General features: G+C 46.4%; 1 protein-coding gene across 1 annotated transcript in view; it reads right to left on the bottom strand.

Annotated features, from left to right (window-relative positions):
- Positions 1–5315: 5315 nt before the first annotated feature.
- The window catches only part of SCN8A (sodium voltage-gated channel alpha subunit 8), a 113650-nt gene continuing 93602 nt past the window's right edge, over positions 5316–25363 (bottom strand). The window contains exons 20-26 of the mRNA XM_082850585.1: positions 23849–23971; positions 17537–17821; positions 15692–15745; positions 15044–15181; positions 13944–14048; positions 10627–10897; positions 5316–7345 (exon numbers count right to left, since the gene is read on the bottom strand). Of these exons, the coding sequence (XP_082706711.1) occupies positions 6198–7345; positions 10627–10897; positions 13944–14048; positions 15044–15181; positions 15692–15745; positions 17537–17821; positions 23849–23971 (2124 nt within the window). The 3' untranslated portion in view covers positions 5316–6197. The remainder of the gene's footprint in view (positions 7346–10626; positions 10898–13943; positions 14049–15043; positions 15182–15691; positions 15746–17536; positions 17822–23848; positions 23972–25363) is intronic.

Below are 25363 nucleotides of genomic sequence, written 5' to 3'. Positions count from 1 at the left end.
GGGCAGCCAGTGGAAGAGGAGGGCTCGGGTGCCAGTCTACCGGGGAGGGCAGACCCTCCCAATTGCTGTCAGCTTTAGTTCCTTCTTTGTCTCGCACTTATTCTTCCACTAAGAGCTACCATTTATTGAGCACTAACTAACTGTGTGTCAGGCCCTAGGCTAAGCAGTTACATACATTATTTGATATAATCCTCAAAACCCAAGATTATAAGGTATTATCTCAATTACACATAAGGAAACTGGCCACAACTAGTTAGTGGCATAGTCAGGCGTTTGCATCCAGAGCTGCCTGAGCCAAAAGTTTGAGCTCCAGAGGGAATGATCCGTGAGCAGTAAGGGAGCTGGAGAAACGGGATGGGGACTGGAACAAGGTGCAGAACTTCTGTTTATTCCGAGGCCCTGCTGGAGTGGGCTGGGGGCGGCACAGCTAGAGGTGTGCCCACTGCCAGGGCCTGCTGCCTCCAAGATGCTGCTCTCTCCAGTCAGGCAAGGCCTCCGGAAGCTCCACCTGGAGCCTCAAATTTTTCCCACCCACCTGAGTGTCTGGGGCACCGCCCGCCCATCAGAGGAGCTGAGCCTGGGTGAGCCCTCACACAGATCCTACTCAGACTGTGCCCCTGCCAGAGGAAGGGGAGAGGACAGCTGTGGGGTCCTGCTGGGTGGGAGTGCTTGACTCCCCCGCTACCCTGGGCTGAGGGGCTCCGGTGTGAGAGTAATGACAGAATGACAGGCCAGTCCAAGAAGAGAGTTGAAAACAAGATTGACGTAACCCTTTATTGCAAATTCTAAAGTAAAAAGATGTACAGTACAAAGTAAAATTGAAATTTCAGACTATAAACTTCCGATCCTCTTATACATTCTCATTTCTCAAGCATTTCTGCCATTTCCGCATAAACGGAACAGGGAACAAGTCGAGGGGGTGAGGGAAGGAGATACAGCAAGGGAACAAAATTAAGTATCTGGAATAATCACAAACCCCAGAAGCAAGTGAAAGGAAAGACATTTTCTCGACCTGCTGTCCTGGTGATGAGAAGCGGGGGTGGTTGGAGCAGTGCAGTTTAAAATGGCTCTCAGAATAGCAGCATTTATGGTACCATTTCATCTTCCATAAGTCCAAATAATACTTTGCCCTTCCCTAGTGCCTTTGCCTCTGTATCTCAAAAACACTTTACAAAACATTTAGTTAAAGCCTCACAACACCCCTGTGAGGTAGGTCAGTATTATTATCCCCATTTTACAGATGGGGAAACTGAGGCACAGAGAGGTTAAGTGACTTGCCCAAGGCCACACAGCGAGTCAGTGGTCGAGCTGGGGATGGAACACAGGAGTTCTGTCCCTTTTCTGGAACCACTGGACCACGCTCCCCTTTACCTATATACATTCTTCACACACACACACACACACCACACGTGCACACCCGCCCACCCCACCCCACTTAGCCTCTATGTACAGCAAACAGCAGTGGGGGGCAGGGGTAGGGGTGCCTCAGGAGTGTTTTGACGGAGGAAATCTTGGTGCTCTTGGAAGGGCAATCCAAGAAAGCACAATGCTGAGCCACAGCACAGACTGTGCAAACCTCGGGCCCCTCCCAACCCAGACTTCTTCTTCTCTCCTGACGTCCCCCTGGCTGGCTAGTTGCAGCCGATTCTTTAGGGGGTGGGGGTACCTGAAAATGAACGAAGCTTTTTGCAAAACTTTGGGCAACATCTGAGAAAATAAAGAGGCATCGTCACAGAAGATGCCCAAGACTCAAGTCACAAAGTCATAACCCATATGGCGATCTCACCTCCACAGCAGGCCTGGAGGCGGGGCGGGGGGGGGGGGGGGATGGAGACTGACCTACCAGCCATCTCTCTCCAGAGTGGAGCTACTGGAGCGGACTAGAGTGGGCACTTCAGAACCCTCCTGAGTGTTCCTGGACTGGGAGACACGGCCTAGAGAGGGATGTCCCCAAAGCTGGGCAGGGTGAGGGAAGGGGAGGGCGCCCCCCTTCCCTGCCGAATGCGAATGAGAGCAGCCCTAGTCCGCTGGTTTGTCCCTGGGGCTGATGGAGGGCAAGGCCCAGCATTAGCTAGCAGAGGGGAGGCGCTGGGCATCGTGCTCGCCCGAGCTTTGGGGCGTTGGGATGGTTTTTTTCCTTAAAAAATGTGAAAAAGGCAGAAGGAAGGCCAGCCCAGCTGGGCTGGCTGACAGCCTCTCTGGGGGCTCTGCTGGGGGGACCGATGAGGAAGGGGTTTCATGGGCCTTGAAGCACTGGCCCCGTAGTGGGAGGAATGCCACATGCAATGGGTGACTGGGGATCTGGGTGGGGGGACGGACAGGACCTTGCTTTTCTCTCCAATCCCTACTTTTTAGCCAGAACTTTGCAGGAAACCCTCTGATTTCTCTCCCTTCCATTCCCCCTCCTTTCCCCAAATGTGCTGAAGTCCCAATTTCCAGACCCCTCCCAGGAATCAAAAATTGGGAGAGTCAAGCAACAAACGCACACCAAGACAGGCTTCCCTTGTACAGTAAAAAGGGTCATTTTTATTTTGTTTCCTTTTGGCTTATAGTAGTAATGTACTTTTTATCACGTCTCGTTTAGAGCAGTGCTGGCCTCCATGCGTTCACTAATACACTAGTCTTCACTATTGGTCTTTTACAAGCTTACATTGGTTGCGGCGAAAAAGAAAAGAACTCTGGGCACTGTCGTTCCAGGGGCTTTGACTGGGAGTTCCTGTTAATCTCTCCTCAGTCAACTTCTGATGCCAAGAGTGGCTCATTCGGAGAGGGATGGGAGCAGGTCCGCCGACTTGGGAAGTTTATCCTGCGCTCGCCCTCTGCTTTAAATTACAGAGTCTCCTCATCCTAAGCAATGTGGAGGTTAAGGAAAGAAGAGGGGAAAGTGTTTTTCACACACAAACCAGCAACCGTGTCAGCTGCTGCTCAGTGGCTTTGGCTCTGCGTTTTAAATTAACAGCATCACACGTCTTTTTGCTTTTTGTCCTTTTTTAAAGGTGGATTGTGGAGTATAAATACTGCACCAAGGACCTGGCTACAAAAAATAAATATTTATATTGTATTTATATATCTATATATATATATGTGCAGTGATACTGTGGCTGCCGCTGCTTTTTGATTGGCTTCGTTAATATTTGGCAAAGCGTTGCCACTTACCCACTCGGTGAAGACGTACAAGAACGTCATCACTGCCTCTTTGAGTTCAATGCCTGTTAACTGCGGGTGTAAACTGCTGGTGATGGTGTCACTTACTACCAAAGAAGTGTGGAGCAGGGCGGGAGAGGGCGAGAGTGCGTGAGCGAGTGGGTGGGTAGAGGGGCGATGGGTGAGGGGAAAGAAGGTGGGAAAAGTTAAAAAAAAAAAAAAAAGTGAAACTTCAAATAGAGTGGAGGTGGCTTCTTCCCTATGAAGCTGGCCGATGGGTGTCAGATACCAAGGCCCGTGTGTGTCACTGAGGAGATAACCCGCTGGGTGGGGACCAGGGTCTGGGGGAGGAAAAGGGTCAGAGCTCAGAAAAATCTCATTAATATGCTCTAGTAGCTTAATGACATCACTAGCATGAGCACTTAGAGGACGGAGCGGGATCTTATAGTTCTGTTGCCCATCTCAAGACCTAAGAACAAGAACGATTATGAAGTTTAGCCAAATCTTGCATAGAAGTGGTTAGAATTTATTGCACATTGGAACAAAAATATATATATTTTTTGTTGTTTTGGAAAAGACCATTAGCAATAAAAAATTTTTTGTCTGTCTGTCTGGTTTGGGGATGTACATTGGCTGACAGCATCTAAGTTCTAAGAAGAAAGAAAAGTATAAAAAATAAAAATAAACATGACAATGGCGTAAGCCAGAAGCCATTTCCTATTTAATAAGTTAATAATTTGTATTTACAAAAAGGCATGCCAATAAAATAAAATGATATATTACAGTATTTATAATTCTCTTAAAAAGAATAACCACACGTCAGCTTGTTTTGTGCTGTTTACGATGTAGCCTGTACACGTTACTATACATCCATCCTAGCAGTTAGCAGGGTCACCGAGAAAAACGCCTTCCCAACCTGGTATCAGGCGTAGTACAAAAAGTACTACGGATGGTGCCGCAGAAGCAGGCTTATGAAAGCTGGACAGAGTTTCTAATGGTCCGACAAGATAGAAAGCTCTGCTTACTGACTTGCTGTGGTTTGTTCTACGCAAAACTAGTCAGGTGGACTGTGAAATGACATCCAAAGTGCTTCTACTGCAAGGCAGATTGGTGTGTCTGATTGTGGGTTTTCTCCCTCCATTCTATGGTTCAGGAAGAATTTATTTTGATTTGGTTTGCATGCTGAAGTCTCTCCTCACTCTTTGTATCGACTTCCTGACACATTCAGCTGCAGCATCTTAGCTCTGAAATCTAGTCATCAGATGAGAAACCCCTGGACTAAAAACTGCCTTCCCTGAAGCGGGAGACAGACGGAAGCTATGACACTCCCCCGCAAAGCCACCCTCCAATGACAATGGGCAGGTCCCTAAGCAGATGGCAAAACTGGCCGAGAGAATGTGCTGGGGGAAGCTGGAACTTCTTAAGAATTCATATTAAGTCGCTTTCTCGTGAGAACCAATGCAATAAAGAAACCAAGTGGGCTCGGTTCAGAGGCGGCCCCGTCTCTACTGAGGTCCCACCAGTGACTACTCTAATAATAAACGAAAGAAAGCACAGCTGTAGCTCCACTGCTGTGGCCCTCACCCACCTCTGTGGGTAAAGGAAGCCCTGCTTGGTGGAAAAATGTGATGGAGGCAAGAGGAACCGTGCAGTGTGTCAGCTTGTGACAACCCCTCTGTAGAAGAGAGGCCTGTTCAGAATATCTGAACCCCTCTCCACATGGACCCAAGCCCAGAGAAAGCCACGATGCAGAAGAACGTGATACTGATGAAGTGAGCACCCCTTTACCCCCAACGAAAGGTTGTTTTAAGTTCCCCCAAATGACCCTCTAGAGATGCCATGCTACTTTGAATAGCACTTTTATCTCTACCCCCAAAACAGTCAGTTCTCCAGTATGAAGGCTAAACAATCATCATAAATATTGCAAGACAGAAATGAAAAAAATTTTTTTGATTTTTGTTTTTAGCCCTAGGATTTGGTTTTACAGTGACGTTAATACAAGCCATTTGAGATCAAAATCTCCCCATGTATGGGACACAGAGAGCAGCATTAAATAGTTCATCTTTCAAAATGTGCAACAATGGCTGTATGTTAGAGATGTCTGTTAAACATATACACACAACGGATCCATCTGCTTGCTGGACTGGGTTTGTTTTTTGTTGGTGGTGGTAGTCAATTGGTTGGTTATGTTTCCCTACCCGGAAGGTGTACGAAAGACTTCTAAGAATTCAGAAAGAATTGCAGCGGGTATGGAACGCTTACCATTTTTTTCCTCCAAATACAGTGAACGGTGCAGGGCTGGGTCCTGTCCAAAGGCTGACCCAGTGCAGGGGACAGGATTAGTAGTGTCCTGTGGTGTATGGTTCTCATGCATGACTTCTGATCACGGCATGCCATCATGCAAATCATTTCTACGCATTGAACGAGCACAATGTTTGGAATTGGCCTGAGCAAGTCCTCCTCAGCCTGAAGAAACCTGATTGTTTTCCCCCACCCATCTCCAAACCACGTGAAGCCCATGTGGAGAAGATGCGGCTTATGTCAAAGAAACTGACAATTAAATGACATGGGCTAAATGTGAGTGTGTGTGTTTTTTTCTTTTTGCTGCTTAGCCTAACTAACGTGAGAATGCAAATAGAGTTTGCATGAACAAACAAACTTTTAAATTAATGCTTTCTGCTTCTGAGAATCAACAGAATGAAAAAATAAAATCCATTTGGCTGCAACGGAAATACACTGGTCCCGGCAGCCTCGCCTCTGTTTTTGTATCCTGTTAGTTTTGTCCTAAGTTGCATTGACTGATGTGGAACATGCAGTAACCACCTGCCCAAGCATTAGAAAAATCTGTGAGTCCAGGGAGCAGGGTCCTTGGCCCTTGGCAGGTCACTGCTCAAGATGCAACCGTGTTACATGGTAAGCAGACTACGTTTGGTATAGATCTTCGGGTTAAAGTGTCTCCACAGCTGTTCTGCATTGATAATATTCAGGAAGTTTGTAAACAATCTTTCACTTGCGAGTTTTAAATCTGTACAGTGTTTAGTTTTTGCTTCCCTCTAACACTTGGATTCTCTGACCTCTTTTTGTCTTCTGGCTCTTTCCCTTCTTCCTTCCTCTGCCCGTTGCTGTTTCTCCTTCTCGGGTTTAGTTACACTGTCATAGGATGGGAGGGAGGCTGTAGACGGGGTACTCTCTTTCTTCTCCCGGTGGGCGCCTCCATTCTCCAGCTTATTGGAAGTTGTCTTTTTGCAAACGAAGCCCCGCCTTGCTAAATGTCCCCGGTAGGCGCGCTGCAGGACCACCGCTGACACCTCTTCCTGCTTGCGCCGCAGCGTGGTCGTGATTGGCTCGTAAGACATTTTGGAAGGATTGGATGCCACGAACCTCTCCTCCATCTGCTGCCGGAGGATGTCCAACTCTCCGCTATCTCCCAGGACCCGCTTGGTGAAGGCAAAAAGGATGTCCAAGCAGTGGATGCGATCCCCGCTGACCATTGGCAGGTCCATGGCGATGAGCTCGATGGTGTTGGGCTTGGGCACCCGGAGAGGATGCTCCAAGGCGTCTGCAAAGTCCGCCAGCTTACTGTACTCGATGAACTGGGTGGCATCGGGGTCGAACTTCTCCCAGATCTCGTAGAAGGTCTCAAAGTCATCCTCACTCAGAGGGTCTGCGCTTTCCTCCGTGGCTACGCTGAAGTTCTCCAAGATGATGGCAATGTACATGTTCACCACGATCAGGAAGGAGATGATGATGTAGCTCACAAAGAAGAAGATGCCCACCGAGGGGTTCCCGCAGTCTCCTTTAAAGCCACTCCCTGGGTGTTCCTTATCCAGACTGCAGTCGGGGGGGCGGTTTAGGATGGGCAGCAGCAGGCCATCCCAGCCGGCCGAGGTTGTGATCTGAAATAGGCAGATCATGCTGTTGCCAAACGTCTCAAAGTTGAACATGTCATCAATGCCAGCCTCGTGCTTTACATACGCAAAATTGGACATCCCAAAGATGGAGAAGATGAACATGACCAGGAAGAGCAGAAGGCCGATGTTGAACAGAGCAGGCAAGGACATCATTAAGGCAAAGAGCAGGGTACGAATCCCTTTGGCGCCTTTGATCAGACGCAGGATGCGCCCAATACGGGCCAATCGGATGACTCGGAATAGGGTTGGGGAAACAAAGTATTTCTCAATTATATCAGCCAGGAACATTCCTAAGAAGAGGAACAGAAGACGTGTTACTGAGCCCGGAGATGCCCTTTCTCTTTACGTATGTCGCCTGGCACTATGGAACCCTTAACTTCAAAGGACTTTACAGAATGAGTGCCTTGCTATTCCATCTGAACCCTCACAATAAAAAACTTTCTCAAAAGAAAATCGCATGTCTCAAACATATAGAGAAGCCGAGAAAACAAGAAAATGGACACCTAGGTACCTGACACCCAGATACAAAATTTCCTTCCACTCATCACCCCCAGAAGCAACCACTATCCTGCAGATGACATGTATCACCCCAGTGTCTTCATAATTTTGCTATGTACGAACCCATAAATAATATATAGGTAGCAGCCTACTATGTTTAAGGAATTATGCCGTATCTCTCTTTCTAGATCTCTAACTTGCTTTTGAGACGTAACATTATGTTTGTGAGATTGATCTCTGGTGTTAAATTCGTTTTTTTCCCCCAGATTTGTCCGTGCATAACTTTCTGAGGTGTTACGGATTCTTCTCCAAAATGCTATCAAATTACCACATCCACAAACAGTGAATGAGAAGTCCTGGCTCCGCCCCGTAACTTCACTACCCAATGGCTGTGAAGCCTTAGTCCGCTAATGCCGCTAATTCTCAGGGCATCTTCTTCCTGGCTCTGGAAAGATATTTTTGGTTGTCATTGCCCCATGTTCCTACCTTACCAAACTAGCCTACAAACTAAAGGGACCTCTCGGGAGGTCCTCAACTCCCTTGAGTTTTCAACTCAAGAGCTTCTAGATTTTTGTGTTTAAAGCCATCCATCAAAACCCAGTATCACCAGGTAAAAATGTCCAGACGTTAATAGGATATAAAAGTAGAGGGTGGGGCTTCCCTGGTGGCACAGTGGTTGAGAGTCCGCCTGCCGATGCAGGGGACACGGGTTCGTGCCCCGGTCCGGGAGGATCCCGCATGCCGCGGAGCGGCTGGGCCCGTGAGCCATGGCCGCTGAGCCTGCGCGTCCGGAGCCCGTGCTCCGCAACGGGAGAGGCCACGGCAGTGAGAGGCCCGGGTACCGCCAAAAAAAAAAAAAACAAAACAAAAAAACAAAAGTAGAGGGTGAAACACGCACATCAGAGGGCCGCCTTCTGTTTACATTCATCCAGGGGTCCACTTCCACCAGACCACTTGCCTTTAAAACTAAAGAGCGATAACGGGAGCCCAGTGAGGGGCCGCAGAAGGAAGAGGAGATGAAAAGGTTGGGAGATGACAGCTGAAGGCATGGCAGTGACACCACGTGCTCTTCCTTCAGGGTCTTCTCTTGCTGTCGAGGCCCCCACAAGACAGTGTGAGCACATCTTCATTTAAATAAAGAAATATCTTCCAACCATAAGGATTCATAAATATTGGGGTAGTGAACTGCAGGTTTTAAGGTTTTAAGCTATGAATCTTAACTTTCAGCTTTCAAGAAAATCTTTACCTCAGCCAGGACTCAAGATAATTTCTCAGCTCTCCTCTTTTCACTTCTCAATTAAGTCATTACCAGTGACCACAAGAAGTCAGGTAATGTACGTAATACTTGCATTCCGTACATGGTGGGCAACTAAGGCTTCAGAGAGGAGATGATGCCTCAGTAAGGTTCTGTAGGATGATGTGTATTTGTGCCCAGAGAAAAGGGGAGAGAGATGGGCAGACAGCAATCCAGGCAGTGGGATCAACATTTAAGGGGTCCTCCAGGAGGTTCCAGGGAGAGTTTTACCCAAACTCCTCTTAATTTAAAAAGATTTTTTCTAGCTTTTGTTTCTGAACAGATTAATGACATTTAAAACAATCCCAATTATCAGAAGAAACTCTTCTTCCTCCTTATTTTCAAGTACCATCTGCGAATAGGGGGCATGGTTTCGTCTGTGGGTTTTCCATCCCACTTAGTGATGGGTGGGCAGAAAAAGTTTAAGAAACGTGGACAAGGGTAGCATGGTCCCAAGTGTGTTTTGTGGGAGGTTAGGAGTGCGGAACTGAGGCCGGGGGCTGGGCTTGCCCGCTTACCAGTTGCATGTCTCGGTAACTGCTCTGTGCCTTTGTTCTTCATGGTACTTACAGGGCTGTTGTGAGGGTTACATGAATTAAAACATGTAAAGCACTTAGAATGGTGACCAGCACATAGTATGTTCCATTAAACTCTTAGAAACATTATTATTACTTGAAAACAGGGTGTTGTGATTGAATAAAGGTGGGATGATGTATTAAACAGAATTCTTTACTCCAAGACTTTCAAGAGCCTCCCGTAGGCTAATGTGCCTTGTGACCCTCCAAAGGGAAATTCAGTGTATTGTACAGTGTTGCCCAAAGTAATTTCATCATGGGATTCTTTTCTTGGGGAGAAATGTATGAGATCAGTCAACACATTTTTGGACACGCTGCTCTGGAGGACAGAACTAGAAAGTGGGAGCGCAGCTGCCTTCTGGTGGCCGTGGTCACCACCTTGCTAAACCAGCTCTGGAGCTGGTTCCCTGGGTCTCGGGCACTCTACCCCTGCTAGCGTAAGTCAGTCAAACCCACCTGGAACCAAGGTAGTGTTTCACCATTCGAGATGCCTTTTAGGAAGGCAAGGAAATTTGGGGGAGGGCGATCAATAGGACAGCATTTCCACTGCCTGCCAGGACATGAGCCCTTCCAGGCCCTTAGGCTGAAGCAAATGCCACACAGTCACTGTTAAAAACCAGCTTGAGTTCTGCCTCTGCCACCTCCTAACTGAGTGACCCTGAACATCTTCACAGCAAAGATAGTAACATACCTTGCTTCCTGGGCTGTCGTAAGGATCAAATGAGACAACACAAGTGAAGAAACTCTCCAACTACTTGGCACCATAAAATCTTAGTAAATGAGCATTGCCATCAGCAGAAGTGCTGCCACCACCATAATGTTCCTCATTAATGTCCAACTTAACAATCTCTTACCAGGCCTTTTTCCACTTTATACTGCTACTGTAGCCAGATTTTAAAATATATTTCTTTTACCTTACCTGTTAGAATGTAAACTCTTTGAAAGCAAGAACCAAATCTAATCTTTTCCCCCTCTTCAGCCACAAAATTTACAACCCGAGACTACTGTGAAGACTCATAGAAACTTGCTGGCCCATATCAGGGATTTGGGGCGGGCCCACAAGTTGACTTGGGGGCCGCCCGCCCTGGGCGTAACCCGAGAGTAACCCGCCCGCCCTTCAGCCCTGTGTCGTTCGTTGCACTCCCCGGAATCCCATCCTCAGGGCCAGTCAGGTCCCTTTCCCGTCCTCGCCTGCCCCACTCACCCACAATGGAGAGGATGACCACCACGAAGTCGAAGATGTTCCAGCCAATGGTGAAGTAGTAGTGCCTCAAGGCAAACATTTTGAGCACACACTCACAGGTGAAGAAGATGACAAAGACCAGGTTAATCCAGTAGAGAATGTTCTCCATCTGCTTGCTCTGAGTATCTGTCTCCACCATCATTGTCACCATGTTAAGGCAGATGAGCATCATGATAACAATGTCAAAGGCTTGTTGAGTGACAAAATCAAAGACGATACCTTGGATTTTGTTCTGGGTGGGGAGGGAGGGAGGAAGACAGAAGAGGCGTCATGAAAACCTTCCCCAGCAGACTGTGGGAGCTGCCACCCTGTTTTCTTTGCTGGAATACTGGCCAGCTCTCTGCTGCTGCTCTATCAGGGTATCAGGAGCATGGCTAAAGACCAAGGTCAACATTCCCTCACCAAGAGTTTTCTAAAACTGCCACTCTCCTCTTTGTGTCTGTGCCATCACACGTCTCTGGGTGTCTTCCTACCTCTCCAGCTGCTCCTTCTTAGTTTCATTTGCTGGCCATTTCTTCTCTTAATCTCTTCTTCCTCCCTTGGAGAGCTCATCTACCATCTATTCCTACTGCTCACATATTATCTAGGTACTTCAGTTTCCCAAGTGTTTTCTTCTCCAGCCTGTATCTTTCCTCTGAACTCCTGGGTTGCTTGTTTGATATCGCTCCTGGATGACGCATAAGCATCTAAAAGCTCAGCAAGTCCAAAGCAAGTCCTCTGCCCCTCTCCCAACTCGCTCTTCTCTCACCGCAATTATTTATCCAGTCTCTAAGCCAGAAATCTGAGGGTCATTCCCGCTCACCGCTCTCCCTCATCCCCCATCGAATCCACTGCAGGTCCTGTGGAGTCTTCCTTGAATTCAGCCACTTCATTCCATTTCTGTGACCCTCCTCTAACTAAGCCACCAGCATCTTCCCTTTTGGACTTCTAGAAGGGTCTCCCGACTGGTCTTCCTGCTTCCTCTCTTGCCCTCATCCAGTGCAGTCTCCACAAAGCAGCAAGTGTGATTATTTAAAAACATAAATGGTTCACATCACTCTCCAACTTAAAATCTCTCACTAGCTTCTCATTGGACTTGCAACAAAACTCCTATGGTTGACTGACTTAAAAAATGCCTTTCAGGGCTTCCCTGGTGGCGCAGTGGTTGAGAGTCCGCCTGCCGGTGCAGGGGACACGGGTTCGTGCCCCGGTCCGGGAGGATCCCACATGCCGCGGAGCGGCTGGGCCCGTGAGCCATGGCCGCTGAGCCTGCGCGTCCGGAGCCTGTGCTCCGCAGCGGGAGAGGCCACGGCAGTGACCTGGCCGCACAAATGTTTCCTGCTTTTAGGGCCTCATTTGCTTTCCCAGGATTCCTTTCCCCAGCCTTCTGCCTCCTTCTCATCCACTCAAATAGACCCGCCGTAATGAGGCTTCTCCCACGACTCTGTTAAAGGAGACCCCCCAGCCCAGGCCTCCATTATATTCTGTCGTGGCCCTTCAGTTGATTTTTTTCTCACAACACTGTGCATTTTATTTATTTATTTGATGTGGACCATTTTTAAAGTCTTTATTGAATTTGTTACAATATTGCTTCTGTTTGTTTTTTTTTTTTTTTACGTTTCTGGCTTTTTGGCAGCGAGGCACGTGGGATCTTAGCTCCCCGACCAGGGATTGAACCCGCCCCCCCTGCACTGAAAAGCAAAGTCTTAACCACTGGACTGCCAGGGAAGTCCTTGCATTTTATAATAACTGTTCTCTTACTTATTTATTATCTATATCCCCACTACACTGTAAGCTCCATGATTGCATTGTCTAAATTTGTTCATCACTTTTTGCCTAGTGCCTGGTACACAGTAGGAGATCTGTAACTATTTGTGGAATAAGTCTTTGTTAATGCTTCCTACCACACCGAGCGTTTATATTTTAGTGTGGAAGAAAATACGCTCAGGTTCCCACGTGCAAAGTACTGAACAGAACTTTAGAAATGGCAATCCCCTTGCATTCCCTCTGATCGCATTTCTGTCACAAAGTGGAAACTACCATCAAGGAAATACAAAAAATGTTCTCTTTCTTAAGATCTCCCTGATTTTTTAGATACCTAGGCACTTGAGCTCATGCTTATTTTCAGGATTACTTAACCTGGTGGGTTTCAAACTGTTCCGCAAAGCCCTAGGGTTTCCTCTCCCTCAGAAGTTGGTGAGGGGGGTATGCCAGGAACAGGGTGTGTGGGGTTAAGTCAGGAAGATGCTCTGGGACTCCCACTCTTGATTCAAAGAAAGTAGCTTCACTTTCATTTTTATACATTAGGTTGCCGGGTAAGCTTTTAAGAGTTCCGCTGTGTTGTTGTTTTAAATGAAAAGTTACTCTATTTATTTATTTATGGCCACGCCGCACGGCTTGTGGGATCTTAGTTCCCCAACCGTGGATCGAACCCGGGCCCCCGGCAGTGGTAGCACGGAGTCCTAACCATTGGACCGCCAGGGAATTCCCTAAAAAGTTACTTTAAATAAAAGTTACAGAAGAAGGAACTTTGAGCGTGGCTTTTGGGGGTCATGTCCCACCCGGCGGGATGTATGGCTTCAGGAGCACAGCGTCTCCTTCTCTGAAGCGAGAGAACCACCACCAACACAGGGTCAAGCAGAATCCCAGTCCCCAAGTCTGTTTTACAAAAGGCTCAGTTCAAGGGAGGAAATCAGGCCACAGACTCCCCCTAGCTTCACCCTCTCCTGCTCCCACAGACAACCGGGAAGAGGCATTAGCTTAGCTTTCAGGCACACCCTTGCAAAGACTTACTTGTTAAGCAGAGGGCTGAGAAAATAATGACCAAATCCCCTCTTGTACTGGTAGGAAAGAGATCAGCTTTCATTTCACTTTCCTTTGTTCATTTTTAGTGGGTCTCTTAAAACGTCTCTCTACCAGGGTCACAGCCAATGTGGTCAACATGCCGATTCTCTGCTGCTGCCCAAGGACGCCTCAGAGGAAAGGTCAGGTGCAAACGCAAAAGCCACCCCATACCTTAACTCCTGTTCTTCTGCCGTCTTCCTCAGATCCCTGCTTGCGGGATCTCAGTTCCCCGACCGGGGATTGAACCTGGGCCCTCGGCAGTGAAAGCACAGAGTCCTAACCACTGGATGGCCAGCGAATTCCCTTCCTCCGATCTTTTGGATGGGACAGCGAGGAGAGGATTGGAGGGCCCAGGCCGCCCATCATTTGCCCCTTTCCTCCCTCTGCAGTAACTCTAGCCGTGTCTTTTTCCACACGGGGCCTCACTCTGCCCTGGGCCCACACAATGCACTCACCAGGGGGCGGGGGATGGGTTTCTGTGGTTTCTTTGAGCCCAGCTTTTTCATGGCATTGTAGTACTTCTTCTGTTCTTCGGTCATGAAGATGTCTTGACCTCCAAAGTAAAGGAGGGAAAGAGAGAACGTGCAATTACAACTGGCTTTCACATGCTACAAGTTTGGACCTAAGGTGCAACCCTGAGAACCGAGGGGGCTTTACCCCCTTTACTTTCCAGAGGTCAGTTTAGCTAATGGTCGTCCCAGAGGGAGGTAGACCTGGGACAACTAATCTAACTCAAAGAGATACCTTTGTTCTCAGCTTGGGATTTCTGAGACCTGCTAGGGGCTAGGAAGGAAAGAAGGAAGGAAATGGAGTAACAGACCTCCAGGGAAGGATAAACTTGAGAGCCATGACTCTAAACACATCTTCGTAAATTTTGGGGGGCCTGCTTTCCTGACACAATTCTCAAAAAAGCATTTTAAAATGAAAGAATTTTCAAGTCCTGGCTAATGGCCCATTTATTTCCGACAATATTAAAAATTTAGAAATCTTGGTGGCAGCAAACAATTTGGGAAGTTCCTTGGAGTTTGTTGGGACAGGCTCGATTTATAAAATGAATGACAAGAGTAATCTTATTTGCTTTGGAAAAATTGTTAACGACCTGGGACAAGTAAAGGAGGTGAGCTTTCCCAGGTTGATCTCTCAAATCCCAATGTGCTGGTGGTACCAGGGATTAGCACAGATAATGACAGGGCGAGACAATTTCTACTTCTCACTAAAGCTATTCATCTGCTGCTTTCCTTTTCAGCTGTCACTAGACCCTCTCTGACCCTCCCTCCCTCTGGTGGGAGGCCAAACCTAGTAAAAAGCCTCCGGAATTGCTAGTAAATTTGGTACCAGTAAATTGCTAGTCTAGTAAATGTGGTAAACCACACACTGCAAAACCCAGCAGAACACAACGGGCTGGTTGGGACTAATGCACAGTGGGGCCAGTGCCACAGCGAGGTGATGATGCGGCTTTTAGAGAGAGAGAGGCACTTCTCTCTAGAGAGGGGGACAGAAGTGCCTCTCATCTGGGATGACCTCCGGCTGCTGGCAGTGTGGGGAGGAGACCTATCTTTTTCTTTTGTTGATTGAAGTTATCAATGATGACACCGATGAACAGGTTCAGGGTGAAGAAGGAGCCGAAGATGATGAAGATGACGAAGTAGATGTACATGTAGATGTTGTCCTCATACTTAGGCTGCTCATCAGGCTGTCAAGGGACAGGAGAGAGAAAAAGAGAGTCAGCTCCTAGCTTGGGGGTCAGGTGGGGGATTCCGACATGCCAAGGCCGTCAGCCCCGCTGACCGCTTGAGCTGCTGAGCCAGCTGGGGTAGGGGAGCCCGAGGTTCTCTCTGCCTGTCTCCTTCTCCACGCTGGCAGGTCCTGCCCCGAGAAGGCATGTTATGCCTTCCATGACGTGTGTGGAGAATATGCACATCGTGAGGCGAGGGGGAGGGGAGGGCTGTCTGCTAGGAGCCACGCTTATTTCAGATCAGCACTGAAGAGCAGACAGCTCCACTAGGGCCAGGTGAAAACCAGGAGCCTAACCACCTGGAGCTGCTGTAAGAGAGTGGTGACTCACTGAGGGGGAAAGTGACCTACCATCAGTGAGACAGGCAAAAAACGTTCTAACCTTCCCTCTCTTTCTTGATGAGCTCCACCATGCTGCTTGCTTTCTAACCAGTTAAGAAGGTTGTGGTTTCACCAGGTATAACCTTACCTTTCGGGAATCTACAGCTGCATACATGATGTCCATCCAGCCTTTGAAGGTTGCCTGGCAAACAGAGTCAGTCATTAGACTGTGCCTGTTAGGGGGTGGGTGGGAGTCTGGGCAGAGGGTCCCAAAGGCAGGCTTAGGTTCAGCGAGAACACAAGTCAGGGAGTTTGGGTGCAGCCTCATGTGGACACAGAATTTTCTGTTTGTTAATACAGGTCCCAAGGGAGCTTTGTCTAAGCCCTGAATATAACATCAAACATTGGCAGAGAAACATGTTGACAGTGGTAACTGGATCAATACTTTTACAAAAGGTCTTTAAAATGGGTCTGAAGCTAGGGCAAACTCATATTTATGAGTGGCAGGAATCTACCGAGTTTACTTAGAACTTACCCCTCCATGAAGGAGTCATATTTTAAAAAGGTGTTAAACAAGCAATGGTGGGGGGGGGGGTCTGAAAATTAATAGTTGCATTAAAAAAAAAACAAGGTCAGAACTTTCCCCCTACTAAGATACACATGTTTAGCCTATGGTAGTGGCAACAGTGGCTTCGTCCTAGGCAGCCCCTTCCCAATTCTCCCACTATACCTAACCTGATTTTGGAAACTAATACGGGTAACCAGTTTAACAGTCTCCATGTTTTCCTTTCATTCTCCGTTTTATTTACTCAACCAGATTCTCAGTTTTTTCAGGGCCTGGGCAGTTCTTTATTCATCTGATGGCTCTGGTACTGCCCAAGCACAGTGCCTTGCATGTGGTGGGGACTGAATACAATGTCTGGCTGGCTGATGTGCACTGGTTTCCTGGAGCTGCTCCAATTTAGGTTCAACCTGTGGGTCCAATTTCTTGAACTGGGAGAGAAGAGCTAAAGAGCTCTGGAGTGGGGTAAACCACTGCTCATCCCATTAATTCCTACAAGCTAACGGTAAGTGCTTACTATACGCAAGGCCGAGTTGAGAGCTCCACCTGCATTTTCACATTTAATGCTCCCAACAACCCTATGACATAGGGACAGTTGTAATAGTAACAAAGAAACATAATAGCAAATACCATTAATTAAGCACTGCTATGTGCCAGGCATTGTGCTAAGAAATGTTAATAAATTATCATGAATCCTCTTAACTACCGTGCAAGGTATTATTACTCAAATTTAACAGATGAAGAAATAGACTCAGAGAGGTTCAGTAATTTGTCCAAGGTTACATATCCAATAAATACCAGAGTGTGGCTCAAACCTACACGTTTGAGTCCAAAGACTAGGAGCTTTCATTGTACTCTACCGTCTTGTCAAACTCTCCAAAAAATCAACCAAAGAGGAAGAGAAAACTAGACATGATGGAACGCTTCATTGTGTTTTCTGTGATACGTTAACTTGAGACCTTTCTCTGGGGTTGAGCTGACATGAGTAGCGGCATCATAGCACCGTCACATTGTCATATGTAGTTAACTCGAGTGTAGCTGTTACGTGGGATTGTTCTGCTCCATCAATTTTTTTTTTTTTTTTTTTTTTTTTGGTCTATGCACTTACCTACTTTATTTTTTCTTTCTCTTTAACTACATACTCCGTCATGGAGAGAGATGGTGATCTCTCTGCAACTTTATTACGCTGCAGGAATCCTTATTTGTAGATAAGCAGAACTCTGCTTCTGAGCACAGTGACAGATTCCCTTCACTGAGGTTTTAGAGATGTCAGAGTACTCAGGAAAGGTGTCTCCCTGGAACTGGTGTGGGAAATGACATTGTCCCCTGACCTATTAACAGCGATCCCGATTCTGGACGCAGGGTTGAGAAGGAACCAAATGAGATTTCTGCTAGCCTTCTGGATTTCATAGGACGGAGAACAATCCTTACCACTTGAAGAAGCGCCAGATATCCTGCCCCGACGTTGTCAAAGTTGATCTTCACGTTCTTCCATCTGATTTCTGTATTGTTCCCCTCCATGAGCTTTTCACACTCAGTTTTATTGTTGACATCTTCAATTTCAAATCGGATTTCAGAAGACTCATTAAAGCAGTAGTGGTACTTTCCGGCAAACAGGTTAACGCCCATGATGCTGAAAATCAGCCAGAAGATGAGACACACCAGCAGCACATTCATGATGGAGGGGATGGCGCCCACCAAGGCATTCACCACCACCTGCGTTGGAAGGGGGAGGTTGCTGAGTGTCGGGAAGAAGTACAGGCACACACACTCTTTTGATTTCCAGGAGGGGAATGACACTTTGTGGCTTGTTCTGACTATGGAAACGTTATGTTCCCTTTGGAATTAGGGTAACCAAACAGACCCATACGCAGGACCGAAATTTTGTATATCTATGAAATATATTTTGAGGAATTCTAAAAATGACATATTTATTTCATTGAACACAAATTCCCCTGCCCAAGTTGACCTAGGTCTCTCTCCTAGGCATCAACCTGGGACCGAAAAAATTATTTCATTGTCTAGTGTCCCTTCTCATCAACTCATAAAATATGCCCCCCGTGGGAAAATCTGAGTGATTTCAAGCTCACTAGTTGCCTTTCGACAGACATTCCCCCTCTGCAAAGCAAGGTGAGGTTGTTCAAAATCACAGAGAACTCCCCTGTGGGGTTAGCAGTGAATCGCTCAACGGTACATAAAGTCTCTTTTATGACTGTGCAAGGCCAGTTATCTTATTTCAGGCAAGAGCTGAGCATGCATTTTTTTGCAGGCTCAAGGAAAAAAAAAAAAAAAAAGCTATATTCCCTCTACCAAACAGTATAAAATAAAATCTGAATGGTTGTGTTTTTCATGCAAGATTCATTCTTCTTCTTCAGGCTTTTTTTTTTTTTTCTGACTTTGCAGGCTTCTAGATCTGAGTCGCCCTCTGCTTGGCTAATATGCTGGTGTCTCTCTGCTCAATCTGGGGTTTGACTCAACTCTTCACAATGTATTATTAGAAAAAGGAATAATTTGGGCTTTTTGGGAGAATTTTGGGTTAGATCACTGGTCTTGAAACCCCCAGACTGGCATATTGTTAAAAATCACTGACTACAGTGAGCTTGGGAGTGAAAAAAAAGCCAAGGGAAAGGAGCTCCCTCAGGAATTAAAGTTTCTGTGTTGTTTTTAACTTTGATTTTGCTTCACACTATAGATGAGAATAGCTAGACAACACTTCCACTGCGGCAGCAGTTTTCACTGGAAGAGTTCAAAGTGCTTTACAAAAATAGCATTTCAGGTGGTGGGGCAGAAGACAGAGCTGGTGTTCATTTCTTCCCTGATTCTCACTGGCTGTTGTCTTAAGCAGGACTGCTAAGGCCCAGAAAGGTGACCCTAAAATGGGAAGCATGTTTCTTCCTTTTTCTAGTATCCTAGGAGGATAAGTGGAGTTAAAATAAAGACCCTGGATATAAACAAAGTCTTCTAATGTGTTGTTAGAAGTAGGCCTTCCTCCATCCGCTTTTCAGTGCAGGGAAGAGAGAGGACACGCTGCCAACCGGCACAGCATGGAAACGGCCAAAAGGGCCGTGCTGCAGAAGGAACACCAGGGGGCAGCTCTGGGCTCTAGTTTGAGCCCGACTTGGGACCAGGTTTTCCTTATCTTCTGTTTTGGCCTTAGATTGTAATGTCACTCATTGGAACACGTGGCTGGGAAGAGCTGTCTGTTCTGTCCCATATAGAAAAGGCAACGATATTCTGCTAAGGAGTCACTCTCCTTAGATTAAAATATTAGTTTTGTGTTTCTCCAATTCATGTATGAAGGCCTTCAGATTGAGAGGTAGTTATTTCCTAATTCTTAGACCAAGAAATCTCTTCTAGATGTAATAGCTCTGTCATTGGTATAAAATAATTATACTTCCATCGTTCATTACTTGGAGCAAGGAAAGCCAGAACACCTGAAATCTGGGAACTCCCCAATGTTACTGTGGAGAATGATATTCGTATTATTAATTTATGTTACCAAATTTGTCAGGTGATCAGATATGAATTTTATCTCCTCTTTCTACAGTTGCCTACCCTGTGATGGGAGTACTTCAAGGCAATGAAATGTGCAGAAGAATAGGCAAAAGGAAGATGACCCACAAATGGAATGATTTGTTTCTCACAAGTTAAGGGAGTAGGTTATGTAAAGTTTCAAAAGCTCAAGTCTATGTGACAGCATTTTGCAGCAGCGCTCAGGTGAGAGAGCGTGACCTTCTATTAGACCATCACAAGTGTGCAATACAGAAGTTGGCCCCAAAAGATCTGAAACCTAGAAATCTTGCTTTTTATATCAATTCAGAGTATACCTCCTCTAGGAATTCTTCTGACTACCTTCACCTAGTCTAACCTGTCCTACATAGTGTCTGTGTGTTACGGTTAAATATGGGGTAATATTTCCAGCAGGGAAGAATAATTAGCTAATTGACTAAGAAATCTCTTTGCACTTTTAAACTCACAGATATGCTCAAAGGCATCAGTACACAAAAGCATTTACCGGGCCTCGTTCTCTGATATATATGACATAAAAATCCTATAAAATCCAATGTACTTGTGAGATGTAAGTGTACTTTCACTTATAATGAAACGTACTTTCATTATAACCAAAAGAAAAACTCCTTAGCTTCATTTCATGAATAAAACAGTAAACAGCTGATGAACTTTACTGATAATTCTTCCTTGTTGTGAACATTAGCTAATATTCTCAGCAACCAAAGAGCAAGAAACCAAGCTTTCTTATTTTGAACTCTCACACTATAGACATATATATAAATGATAATTTAAGTTTCCATGGATCGTTACATAATAAAGTGGATCTCCCCTTCTGCTCCCTAATAACTCGTGATTCTGTGTCACCTTTAATTATGAAATTCATTATTGTTAAAAGTTAGGTATAGAAATATCACTCAAAGCTAGCAACCTATAAAGTTACTTTTTGCAATGGAAGTTTATATTTAGCAGTTGACAGAAATCTCATTTGATGAAAAAATTCCAATGGGTACTAATTCTTTCAGCATTTTTGTCTTCTCTATAATGCCTAGAACGTTATTGCTCATTAAATACTACAAAATCTGTCCAATAGCTTTTAATATCTGGCAGAGGGAACATGGCTTTAATGGACAACTATATACTGACAATCAACAAAAATGCATGCAGGTTTCACAGCATTACTATTCTGTACCCTCAAAAATTTAACAGCACAGCAAAATCCTTAAATGAAGATTACTATGGAGGAGAGAAAAGCAAAGAACTACATTCAGCATTCTTTTGCCGACAGCATGAGTGTTTCAGTGTTCTGGTCTCTGGTTTGAGAAAGAGACTGAAGCCAGTGTCCCAGGACAGGCTAGGGCCTTATGTTCCCTCTCAAGCGAAGGTCTGAACCTCTCACCGGAGCAGCACAGTGACAGTTGAGCCCATCTGCATTGATGGTATTCAGTTCATAAAGATGTCTTGTTTAAAATTTTCTAAGGGGATAATCTCTTAGATTATGCAAGTGTTGGCACACACAAGGACCCAAACCAAGAAATGAAAAACACGGCCCTGCAGAAGAGTAACGTTCAAGTAAAACCTAGGTCCCTAATTCTGTTTATTATTGGGGCAAATTCACTCCTCCCTTCTTGCAGTTATTCTTAAACAGAAGGGCTGGGGAACTGCAGGAATGGAATGGGTCCTGAGTTTTCACCTCCGGCCCAACCAGAAGTGGCCGTGCTGTCGCTGACTGGAGCCAACCAAAGGAGGTGACATCCTTTACCATAGTTTTCCTTACTGAATGTTTACTGTTTGAAAGCCCGGCTTTGGGTTCAAACTTGTTCCTGCCCTTATTATCTCATTTGAGAAAACCTTTACTAATGCTTTTCAAATACAAGTGTCTGCTCTTCTCGTCACCCATTCCAGACCTCTGGGCTCAACTACTTGAAAGTTGACAAGTAAAAGTGTTGAGGGAATGGAAATTGCGAGTCCCGGAGAGGTGAGGAAAGAAGGAGGAGCTAAAGGGAAGAGGTGTGGCCACCAGAAGCCCTCCTGTGTTCAGACAATACACGTAATTTCCTCGTGAGCCAGCTGGCGGCAGCTGGTCAGGGAGGACTGCCTCTGCCACAGGTTGGGACTGGCAGTAACGGGCACCCAGATGGAGAAAGTCAGTAGCAGTGTCAGTTGGGCATCTTTTTTTGGGCTTTCTTTGGGTATTACCAGTCTCCTTTTAGGAGTTCCAGGACCCCTCCTGGGGCATGTGGAGGATCACAGGCTACTGAGTTTAGGTACAATCTTGCAATTATTATCTTCAGCTTTCAGTCACCAAAACGGATTATCTACTTTATAGCAAAACTAGTAGGACTTATTCAAAAATTTTAACTAACCCTTTCTGAAAAAAGTGGGAAGGTGGGCTTCCCTGGTGGCGCAGTGGTTGAGAGTCCGCCTGCCGATGCAGGAAACATGGGTTCGTGCCCCGGTCCGGGAAGATCCCCCATGCCGCGGAGCAGCTGGGCCCGTGAGCCATGGCCGCTGAGCCTGCGCGCCCGGAGCCTGTGCTCCGCAACGGGAGAGGCCGCAGCAGTGAGAGGCCCACGTACGGACAAAAAAAAAAAAAAAAAAGTGGGAAGGTGGGAGAGGAGGGAAGAGCATTGAAATCCCGTTTTCAGTGACACCATGGCCCCCTAAAACACTGAGCCCTCTGCAATATACTTTCCCCTTACATTTAGCTCGAGCATAACAATGACCTGGTTGCACAATTCTGAAACCTCTCTTACAAGCTGTGGGAGAAAGACTTAGAATCCCAAGTTTTGTTTCTTAAATTAAAATAAATTTATGCTGCTGTGGAACTGACCTTCCTGCAGATGGTTTCAGGTGGGTTGCATAAAGCTTATATTTAGTAAACCAAACTGTGACTGTGCTACAGGAGAAATGCACATTTCTTGCAGAAAGCATTTGTCTGGATAAACTAGAATAATAAAATTCCCAAGTCCCAGTGAAATTTTCGTCTTCCTGTACAGATGTGGGTGGCTTCACGAAACAGTGGCCAGGAACCCACAGATGAGGACTGAATGAAGCAGCACTGTCCTGGTACCTCGTTTCTCTGAGCAGTCTTGCTTCACGTGAACTACCACAACAGTTTAATTTTTATTCCTACATTCTGATGTCTGCACATTTAAAAACGTATCCTCTGGTTTGCTCTCCTGCATGTATTCAACATCTGAATTAAAATGAGTTTTCTTGGTCTCGTTAAGTATAACAGATCTCTCTGATTACCATAGGACAACCATTACCACCAAAACCAGTGGTCCATTTGATTTTACGGACTTGCATGTCTGTGTGTCTGTGTGTGTGTGCGCATACTCGCGCACGCACATGTGCACACACACACAATTTTTTTAAACCAAGAGAGACAGCAAAAAGGCACCAAAAGAGGGAGCCTTATTTCTATAGTTGGCAGGGTGACAGCACCTTGCACTGTTTGGATTTGGGTGGAGCTATCGCCAAAGCAGGAATAGCAGGTGTTGAGAAATTTCAGGAGAACTAGCTGATGGTCACCTAGCATCGTACCCGGTTGTTATTTTGACAGTGTTAGGACAGGGGACCATATAGCATGGGCAGAGGGGTGGGGGGTGAGGAGGAAAGCTTTGCTATCAGACAGAGGCTGCCAGTCCTTACGGGACTGGGCTGAGAACAACAAGGTGCAATAAGAGGAATCAGAACAGAAAGAAAAGCATTTCTTTTCCCAGGGCCATGCCAAATTCTGCTCCGTCCCCAGTTCCAGGCCTGCCATCCCGTCTTCAAGCCCCTTCTCGGCCGCTTTCTCAGTGACTCCAAGGCCGCAGTCCTCACCTGGCTGACGCCCCTACACTGCACTCTCCCTGCCTGCGGCCTCTGCTTTTCAGTGGGTCTGTGGGTGACAATTCCCCTTCTTTGCACCTGGTGATTCTCCCTATTAAATCAACAGCCCAGAAAGCCGCCCCAAAGTGCTACAGATCAGCCAGGCCAGATGAGAAGAGCCAACGTTAACATGTTCTGCGATGGCATGTCGTTGGGGGTGGGGCCGGTATTAATGTGATGAGGCAGCTAAACGCGACTGCCCTTGGGGCAGGTGCGGGGGACAAAGAGTGGAGGGTCAAGTCAGCAGCTGCATCCAGAGTTCGTGTGTGAATGACCTTTCCACCACGTGATCAGTTCTAGCATGCTTAGACGGTTTCCACTGGCATGCAGAAGGATCAGCTGCTCTTAGTATCTTACCCTCATCCCTTCAAATCGTGATAAGGCTCTTAAGGGTCTCAAAGCTCTTAGGGTCCTAAGGGACTTTATGGCACCTAGTTCCGAGTAGCCCAGGGCATTAGCTATAAGGCTGACTAAAGAGACCTACACGGAAACAGAAGAGAAAAACAAAAACAAAAAAAGGAAACAAAAGAAACAAACAAACAAAAAAAAGAAAACAGAGGTTCCAGAGTGTTAGAATAAAGCCCCTAGCACTGATTATACAGACTGGGCCCCGCCCCCCCCAGGAAGAGGAAGTGGGTAACACCAGCTGCCTACTTCAACTTGGACTCAAACGACCTGGAAGGAAAGGTGGTTGAGAGGCAGAAGAAAAAACACAAAGGGAAGAGAACGCGGAGAGAGGGCAGTAGAACAGACATACGAGTTGGCAAAGGGAAGAGGCTGAAGGGAGAGGGAGAATGAGGAAGTTCCATTGGAAGGAGAGAAGCCTGAACAGATGACAAAAACCTTACCCTCGCCCTTTATAGTCTCTGCAGGTCCCCGAAGTTCCCATTAAATTAAGCCAGACAAATTTAATGGTACCTATGGAAAAGAATACAGATAAATACACACACTCCACACAGGCTGCCCCCTCCTCAGCTCATTCACCATGGATTTCCAACAGGGACAAGCTCTCTTACTCCTGGTTGACAAGAAACCATTTGAGAATTGGATGCGTTACTACATCAACAAGGAAACGTATTCAGTAAGTACCACAGCTGACTCTGCAGTTCCCAACAAGAAAAGGACCAAAAGAAGAAACTTCTTGATGGAGGTTTGGCTCCATGGGAACTCACTTAAGTGATTCTCTCACTTTTAACCGCAACAATCCTTCCATCTTTTAACTATAACCATGACTCCTTCACGGCCACGAGAGCTTGGGTGGGTCTGGACAACTGAATCCGTATTTTTCCCTTATAATCCCCATTCTTTCTCTCCAGAACAGCCCCGAAAGAACTGGCCTCAGGTCTGTCCTTTCCAGGACAATCTTCTATTACTCTCATCATCAGAGTAACAGCTGGAAGGGTTCTTGGAATAATTCTTTATTTATAGATGAGGAAAATTGAGACCCACACACAAGAATTTGCCCGGTGTCACACTGGCAGTTCTGGAGCCAGGATTAAAGGCTCACATGCCTGATTCCCAGGCCAGAGCTCTTTCTCCCATGGATAAGTCACCTCCCTCACTGGAAGGCTGGATGACAAAATCTCAATAGCGGATTACGGTATCTGAACAATTTGGGGTTGAATATGTTGCCATGCTGGGGAGAAGCAGTCTGGTCTCTGGGCCTAGAGTCACGGTCAAATTCCTTCCTGCTCTTCCACTGGCAAACTCACCTTATTCTGCCAGAGGTCTCAGAACAGTTACCACGCCGACCCTTAACTATACCTAAGGCTGCCTGGGCCTAACCGGAGAGAGATATGTAGCTCTTCAGGGGGCACCAGACCTGAAATACCTTTAGTTAGAATGTTTGGGCTCCTGGCTTTCTTAGAGCAG

This window comes from Leucopleurus acutus (assembly GCF_964270905.1).
Source record: "Leucopleurus acutus genome assembly, chromosome: 11".
Taxonomy (NCBI): domain Eukaryota; kingdom Metazoa; phylum Chordata; class Mammalia; order Artiodactyla; family Delphinidae; genus Leucopleurus; species Leucopleurus acutus.
This window is presented reverse-complemented; position numbering and strand designations above follow the sequence as displayed.